Here is an 8,515-nt window from a genome sequence, read left to right on the forward strand (position 1 = left end):
ACTCACTGCACCAAATAATAGAGACGTGATATCACCATGGTTGCTCTGTTGTACCTTACACCTCTTGTGACGAGAGCTATCCCTGAAAACACTAATGTCCTAGTTAGATAAGTAGATGAAGGGAAAGTAATTAGAGAGGAAAAGTCAAAGAGAGAGCAATTAGACCTCTATTCATGGTGTTATGTGTTCCTTACACAGGGATTATGATATGGGTCAGGCCTTCTCTTTAGTGAGTGCTTTGGTTGTTGGGCCTTGTTCTTTGTCCTGTTGGATTTGGCTCATATACCTTATTAAGAAAAGGAAAGGTTTAATTTTAGATTTAGGATTTTCTATCTTTCATTTTCTTAACTTTTAGTTTTAAGTGTTTTACTTTTTCATTTTAGGTTTCTTTTTTATGGGAAAATTAAAAAAGCATGGTCATCTTAATTTCTGGTTGGACCACCAAGATTTGACTTCGATTTAGTCTGATCCATTGAAAATTAAGAAAACCAGTGAAACCTAGACTGGAAATTTGACCGATTTCCGATTCGATCGGTTGAACCAGTCCGGATGTTAACCGGATCTGATAACATTGGTTATGAAATTATTAATATTGTATTACTATGTAATACAAATTACAGTACAACTAAACACATGTATTTACGCTGACACCTTATGGCCCTATTTGGTAAAGAACGTTTTGGGATAAAAAGAGCGGTTTTGACCAACTTTAGCGGTTTGACCACTGAAACCGCTGATTGGAGTATTTGGTGGAGAGAGGTTTGGGGAGAGAGTTTTCGGATGAAAACGCTAATTTAGAAAAAGCTCCTTTTATGAGCTTTTTCAATTAGCGTTTTGCAATATTAATCTTTAACCCTAATAGATAGACTCCTCCTCTAATATTAAAAAAAGAAATGCCTTTATTCGTCTTTTTGCACAAACCGCTATTATCAATCAGCTAATTTTTACCAAACAGCTAGTCAAATCAGCTAATGTAATCCGCTAACAGTTAATTCCCAAACAAGACCTATATGTATCTTAATCCTAATCTATTATATTGATATCCACATGTATATTAATCTCTATATAATCCATAAATTCATAAGACGACAAATAAACAAATGAATTTGAAGTCTGTTGAAATTTTATCTAAAAAATCAAATGATGAAATATGTATGCATATTTTATGTTTATTTGATTGTATATGATCAAACATTTTATCTAATTTGGATTAAAAACTTAAAGTTAGTTAATGGATAGGAGTTGATCTATTTTTCAGTTAAAAAAGAGTTTCATTGTGCTTTTTCATGATAGAGGTGAGAAAAAGGTAAGGTTTTGGGTATGGAAGATGAGTGAAGGGAGTAGAGAGTGATACAAATAGACTTACCCTGTTAATTGAATTAATAAAGGAACAAAAATATCATTTTAGGGAAACATAGATACATACTAGAATGTCAAAGCCAAACAGACAAATCAACTAAAAGAGTGCAAACCAAAGTAAGATAGTGAATAATGCAAGTTGAGTTGAGCCAATCCAAGCCAGTTGAACCATAAACAGCACATCAGGGGTCCAAAACTCCATCTGAAAAACATAACATTTCAGTCATATATATTTTCATTCCCATAACTAAACTAATACCAATTGTTCAACCAACTAACAACTCAAGGTTTATATGATTTTGTCCCCTTAAAACATTGATTCATATTGAAATCACATCACCCAATCATCAAATCAATCCAATGCTTTAAAGACGGTCCTTATAAACTAACCCTAACCCATTGGATCATTTTTTAAAGTTCAAAATCTTCCAACATTCCCAAGCTAGGAAATCATTTCAGAAATAAATACAAAATAAAGAGTGAATAGAAATACCGATGAATAGTTGAATCAATGGTAAAGGGGCAAATCGGTCCAAGCCCCAGAGACATGGCCATTCTCACAGACATAGGCTCGAACAACTGGCTCACCGTCTTCATGGTAACCAAAAAACCTCCTCAAACAAAACGCCGCCTGCAGATCCCAGGTTTCATTACATCCACAGAAGGCGCAATTCAGATCAAGCTTGCTCCTGTTTCCATCGTTTATCGCCCTCCAAACCCTTGTCCGCTTAAAATTCTTGAAAATTCCCCTGAATAACATGTAATTCCGCTTCTCTTCCATGTGAACGCACCCAGGCCAATCAGAAATGTACAAGCAGTCCCCGCGAAATCGGCTTGCTAACAGCTTATTTCCTTGTTCTCGCCTCAAATTCCAAATCCCGGACGCTAAATGAGACCTCATGCATCGATTTCGCTCCCTCCTCTTACAATTTTCTGTCTCCTCGACTTCCACCGCGCCTACATCAGCGATCCCCCCTTGTGATTCAGATACATCGTACAATGTATCGTAATAAAGATCATCGTATAGCGACCAGGTGGCACTGGAATTTCCGTCGCAACTTGTAGAAGAAGACGGTGGAAGAGTTTTGGCCGATTTGTGGTAATTAACATTGGGACCGAGCTCGCGTTCGAGACCGAAATCAGAGTATTCAAGAAGAACGCCAGCGTGGAGGAGACCAGGGCAGCAAACGGCAAGCTTGTACAGAGCGGACCAGCCACCAGGAACAACACCGTCAGAGTCAGAAAGGAGATCGTAGAGGACGTAAGGCATACTATTGTGACATTTAGCTTTGAAACAAATATTGTGGATCAAAGATGAGAATTTAGTACAAACAGAAGCGAGACGAGCCCAGTTGCGTGGGTCATCTTCAAGCTTGAAGAAAATAGTGAGAACAACATCGTCGGAAAGCTTTGAGAAAACTGTTGCATCTGTCATTTTTTCCTCCTCAGTGGATCGATAATCTCAATTTTCATTTATCAAGCTAGGTCACAACTCTGACGTCTTGTCTTGCCTTTATAAGAGAGGCAGTGGTTGTGGTGCGGCCTCGTATTCAGTGGCCAAAGTGAATGAACACAAATAATCAGGTGGCCGAATTGTAAATACATTTGTCAGTCTAATGGCTTAGATTTCATATACAAAATAACATCAATATAAATATACAAAATAACATCAATATAAATATAAAACGTTAACGTTTTATTGTCAATATCTAAATTGGTAATCTTTTTTAAACACTAAACATGTATTAATGCAATGCTATTTAGCACATACAACCTCAAAAAAAAAAAAAAAAAACTTTGGTTTATTGTCTTGCGATACAACCACCCACCCTGCAGTTTAATCAATGATAATAACTTAAAAGTATCATAAGATTCCTCTACTACTGTGATATTTTTTTAATAAAACATATTAATTGAAAACCATTCTATTTTTTTCAAAGTTGGTAAAATAATTAAATTAATAGAATTTTAAATTTTCAGTAAACTCAAGAAATAAAGCCATATTATAAGAAGTGTGGCATAACTTGAGGTGTCTTCTGACAAATTGGATTGAACGAACCATAACAACTTGATAATGAATAAAGAAGAAACTGATAGGGTCGATGAATGTGATGATGGGACTAAAATGGGATTTTGAATTTAGTGGAGGCAAACAGGAGAGAGAGGAGCTACCACCACAAAACACCATTATTGATGGATGGATGGATGGATGGATGGATGGATTGAACACCTCTCACTCTTAATCCTAGTAAACTTCCCACCACCTGAATAATAATAATAATAATAATAATAATAGAAATAGAAATGCACAAGTTTTGGGTTTATAACTAGTCCTCCCAAAATATTTATAAATTCGATACAAGTAAACATTAACAGAGATTCATGGCCACTCAAATCCTCCATCAAAACAAGTTATCAATTCAAAACACATCAATCCTACTACACTTGGTCCAAGGTGCCACAAAAATACAGTTCATCATTCTCACTTCATGCCTATCCAGCCTTCCTTGCTCCATGTAATCAGTCTTCTTACCTGTCGCACATCAATGAGAACAATGTCACTAACAAGACTAACAACCAAAACAAGTAACAATTAGTTAGATGAGATAGCAGACCGGGATAAGCTCTTGCTCCTACTTCTGCTACCACTAGGGCTCCTACTCATGCTCCTTTTCTTTGGACTTGGACTTGTGCGCTTCTGACGCTGCTGCTGCTGCAAACAACAACGTTAACAACTGCCAGAGGAGACTTATTTTGTCCCAGGGACCACCCCCATTCAGAAATTTTGTAAAGTGGAGCTAAAAAAACATAGTTGGATTATCACACCCTTTCGGTTCCATTTTCCAGGCCTAGGTTTTTTTCAATTACCCAACTCCATTATGCACACACTTTCCAAAGATCCAATAAGGCTAAAAACAAAATTCTGTCACATTCAACAATTTTGCCTACACCTACATGATAATAAAACTTACAGATGGAGGTGGAGATCTTGATCTTGAATGTGATCTGCAAAAGTTCCAGAAACAACCCAAATTTAAAATCCACACGTTCCTTAACAACTCTCATCCAAGAGCCTTGATGCCCCTTCCACTTCAGAGTTACCAAAATCCAAAGGGATACAAGAAGAACAAAAAAGACAAATCTTTAGCAACTCAAAAGAAAACAAAATAAATGTGATCCAAGCCATAAAAATCCCACCCAAACAGAATGCCTATGTAAATAAATCTTAATTAAAAAACCAAAATCATAACATGTTGTTAAGACACTAATGGACAGGAAAGAAGCAAGCTTCCTTACTGTACCACAAAATCCATAATAAGTGCAGCTAGCAGGTCCTATTAGCCGGGCAACTGTTGGAGTAGAAAATGATATTGACAGTTTCTACCGCTCATTGCATTGACTTCCAGATCCACTAGCAGTTAGCTCATAGAAATCCGGCTTTACTATTGCAATCCATAATCTCCTTTGATCCCAATCTAGCACTCATGCACATTTGCCATGCTAAATACATTAGATAATAGACACCATAAGGGTTTCCAAAGCTGCCCATTGAAAAACAGCATACCTCCACAACCAAAAAAGATGCAGGAACTGTACCATATCCCATCAAGATCCTACTATCCAATCCCCAGTTTGCTGCATTTATCAAACAAGGTAATTTTCATACAACAAAATGAATGAGAAAGAAAATGTTTTGAAAATCCGAAACTGCTTTGTTTCAGTTACCCCAACCACTGAATGCAACAAACACACAAAAAAGGCATTTCTCCATTACAAATTAAGAAAGAAATTTGAATTTGAAAATAACTGAAAATTACCAGGTTACTGCATTTTAAGAATTAAAGTGACTATAATTTCTACAAATAAGTCCAGCTAAATCACCTTGACAGAAACACTCATGGCAACCACCAGTTCACACTATTATACTATGACACTGTAGAATTCCAAAATCAAACAGAGGCAGTCAGGAAACAATAGTGTCAGGCCAAGACTACGGAAATAACAGTTCAAGTCAAGTATTAGAACCAAAACCACAAGGTAAAGTAACTTAAAACCATCTAAACCAAAAACTTCTACTCAGAAGAAAAAAACAACTACAAGAAGAAAACTATAGTTTTCATTAACTGAAGCCCCAGTGACCCCTTTACCAATAAAATCTCATTATAAAATTGGACCAGGTCATTCAAATACAACACTATTCAATTAAAGTTCTCACATCTGCATCTGCAGACCAGAAAATACAGCCAATGGCAATATATCATATATCCACACATGACAACAATTCGCAAACAAATCATCCATGTCAATATAAAAATCATAGATGTTTCTTTTAACAATATTCAGCACCTCGTTACACATATTAAGACATTAAGAAGAAAAGTAAAAAATACCTTGACAAAGAACGTGGTTTTGACCCTGAGCGTGAACGAGAAGCAGATCTGGATCTTGACCTTACAGGCGAGCGGCGAGAAGATTTGGTTTTAGGAGATTTGCTGCATTGCATGATAAGGTCAATAAATAATTAGAGATCAAACAACTTTACTGTAGGTAAGAATGATCTAAACCTCCGGCTTCTGCTCCGACTGGAACTTCGGCCACGACTGTAGCTGCGACTCTCACTACGACCTCTTGAACGAGACCGACCACGACTAGGGCTCCTAGAGAAGTCCCGCTTGGAATCATATTCCTTCACCTATAAGCGAAAGGATCATTTATCAATGAAATGTGAATATACATGTGGGGGGGATGTAGGCAAAAACATGTCAAAATGAGAAGAGGAGCCCGTCATACACGAACATATGCCCTCGAAAATGCATTTCGAAACTCAGTGTCATCAAGTTTCTTGATCTGAGAAGAAAACGAACAAAAATACAAGGAAATGAAATGTAAGATTAACTCAAATGTCATTAAATTGGAGAATAAAAAGAGCTGAAATAACTTACTGCATGCTTCATGTCTTCATAGTTAGTATAATCCACAATCCCTGTAGTGCCTAAAGAAAGAAATATATGATAACATACAATGGCACGAAGAGTTCTTTTAAAAAATAGCACACTACATAATACCCACTTCAATTAATATAAAAAGGTGAAAAAATGATTAACTTGGATGCAAAAAGTTACTGCCAGTAAAATGTCATGTTCATTAAGCTCTTGGACATCAACAGGTAAACAAGTTCATCTATCACAACATAATTATAATAAAGAAAACAAGGAGGATTTTTAAAAATAAAAGCAGTAACCGCAAAATCAGCAGTAAATACCACCCATGGGAACACCCATGGACGCAAACATCAAGCCACAAGGATAAACAAGAAAAAACAAGAGCGGAAAAAGACTTGAGTATCTCACCACTGCCATCACGGAAAACTTGAGAGAAACAGACATCACCAGCACGTCGCATGTGATCCTGAAGAGGAATAAATAGGCAAGGCAATTTTAAATTACAATAACTCAGAAACTCAGACTTCAGAAATAGTCAACATGCATACATTAGAACACACGGAGTTGCACCAAATAAAATACAAAATCAAACTAGGAAGGAAAAGATTTAGCCACCTTAAGGTCTTGCCATGAAGCAGAAGAGGGTAACCCAGTGACCAAAACTGCAAGATAAAATAATAATTCAGGATAGAAATGATACACATGCAATAATATGCCTTTCATTATAAAGGGCCAACGATGCAAGTTGTATGACATGTAATACACACCACGGTACTCAGAGCGCCTGGAGACTCCTCTTCCACGCCCACTACTGTGACTACTTTGACGATCTGAAGAAGGATATCCTCGTCCACCATGAGCAAGCTCCACCTATTTTAAGTCCATAATGTATGAGATCTATAAGTGCCACAGCACCATATCATGAACAGATATAAATTACAACATTCCAGAAAACAACTAACACGTAAACGATGCCCATCAAAATCATATCCATCTCGGCCACGAATTGCATCCTCAGCATCTCGAGCCTCTTCAAACTGCACAGAAAATCAACAGAGTCAAAGCACGTGAAATAACAGGGAAATAAGAAGAATCAGTATGCATAACTCACCTCAACAAACGCATAACCAGGTGGCCTCGGTGGAATCTTGAGATCAATGTGCGCTATAGGTCCATACTGCAAACACGAAGAGACATTCAAAGACCACAAAAGGCAGCAATCTTACATTACACAAAAAAAAAAAAAAAAAAAAAAAAACTTGTTCAGAAATAATCACTCATATATATATAGACACACACACACACCATTCTTACACACCTACAAGAAAATCAAGATAATAATACTATTTTTCCTAGAGCAAACAAAGTTAAAAAATTATAGAATCGCCCAATCAACAAGTCCCAGTTGAATCATAACAACCACCTATTTCTTAAGGTTATATCTAAATGGCTGTTCATTACATTGGCACATTCATTAAATCTAGATGGTGAGGCTACTGTAAACATTAATATGCACGCTTAAGTTTCAGCAATGGCTCGATGACTCCCATGACTCTATATTTTAAAAGCAACTCAAGAAAACATCGAACCTATCAACAATAGAGACTCTGGAAAACCAAAAACAATCATACTTTTGACGTTTGGCAATGGCCATAAAACAGGGTAGAAATCATAAGCCATGACAACAACAGAAGACGTATAACCTTGTAAAACAAATCTTCTACTTCTCTCTCGCGAATATCTCCAGGCAGATTCCCAACATAAAGAGTCCTGCTAGCGCGGCTACTCATTTTCCTGAAATAATCAATACATTCCACATGCAACAATTTCCAATTTAACAATCTTTACACGCTTCCAAACAGAAAATCCGCATATCGTACTAATAAATTCATCATCAATCGACTATATATTAACAAGAAGATTAATTAGCTTAGTCGTAGAATATCTACGATAATTTTTACGAAATTAAAACAACACATTCAAACCTCGATGATTTCACCGATTTCCAGCAAAACCAAAGACGGTTAGGTATCTTTTCTCAGAAGTGATAGATAAAGATCATACCTTTGGATGAGTAGAAGCTTTGGGTCGGGGAGATAACTTCGAAAACTAGGGTTTTGAGATTGGAAGAGAGTAAGGTCAGTAAATAATAATTATTTGATAAATATAATGTGTTGCCCTATCTACGGTTTCAAATTGCGCTCTCTTTGCGT

The 8,515-nt window shown here is 36.6% G+C and overlaps 2 protein-coding genes across 17 annotated transcripts; both read right to left on the reverse strand.

Annotated features, from left to right (window-relative positions):
• Positions 1 to 1,348: 1,348 nt before the first annotated feature.
• On the reverse strand, positions 1,349 to 2,923 carry LOC136218423 (phytochrome A-associated F-box protein). Its single transcript, XM_066005282.1, has 2 exons — positions 1,853 to 2,923; positions 1,349 to 1,561 (listed from the first exon to the last, which is right to left on the reverse strand). Exon 1 carries the CDS (start codon positions 2,792 to 2,794, stop codon positions 1,868 to 1,870), a length of 927 nt encoding a protein of 308 aa, XP_065861354.1. The 5' UTR covers positions 2,795 to 2,923; the 3' UTR covers positions 1,349 to 1,561; positions 1,853 to 1,867.
• Positions 2,924 to 3,626: 703 nt separating this feature from the next.
• LOC136218424 (serine/arginine-rich-splicing factor SR34-like) lies at positions 3,627 to 8,515 on the reverse strand. Of its 16 annotated transcripts, none has more exons than XR_010683779.1 (15): positions 8,367 to 8,515; positions 8,006 to 8,096; positions 7,414 to 7,479; positions 7,265 to 7,339; positions 7,070 to 7,172; positions 6,918 to 6,964; positions 6,711 to 6,768; positions 6,303 to 6,352; positions 6,151 to 6,207; positions 5,925 to 6,052; positions 5,751 to 5,852; positions 4,925 to 4,995; positions 4,332 to 4,449; positions 3,975 to 4,069; positions 3,627 to 3,892 (listed from the first exon to the last, which is right to left on the reverse strand). XR_010683779.1 is itself a non-coding variant. In XM_066005284.1 (14 exons), exons 2-14 carry the CDS (start codon positions 8,090 to 8,092, stop codon positions 3,889 to 3,891), a joined length of 900 nt encoding a protein of 299 aa, XP_065861356.1. In that variant the 5' UTR covers positions 8,093 to 8,096; positions 8,367 to 8,515; the 3' UTR covers positions 3,627 to 3,888. The 16 variants fall into 16 exon arrangements, 2 of the variants coding, with proteins under 2 accessions (XP_065861356.1, XP_065861355.1); XR_010683778.1 differs by having other exon boundaries at positions 3,975 to 4,072; XR_010683771.1 differs by having other exon boundaries at positions 3,975 to 4,072; positions 4,332 to 4,835.

Source organism: Euphorbia lathyris, chromosome 2 (genome assembly GCF_963576675.1).
Source record: "Euphorbia lathyris chromosome 2, ddEupLath1.1, whole genome shotgun sequence".
Taxonomy (NCBI): domain Eukaryota; kingdom Viridiplantae; phylum Streptophyta; class Magnoliopsida; order Malpighiales; family Euphorbiaceae; genus Euphorbia; species Euphorbia lathyris.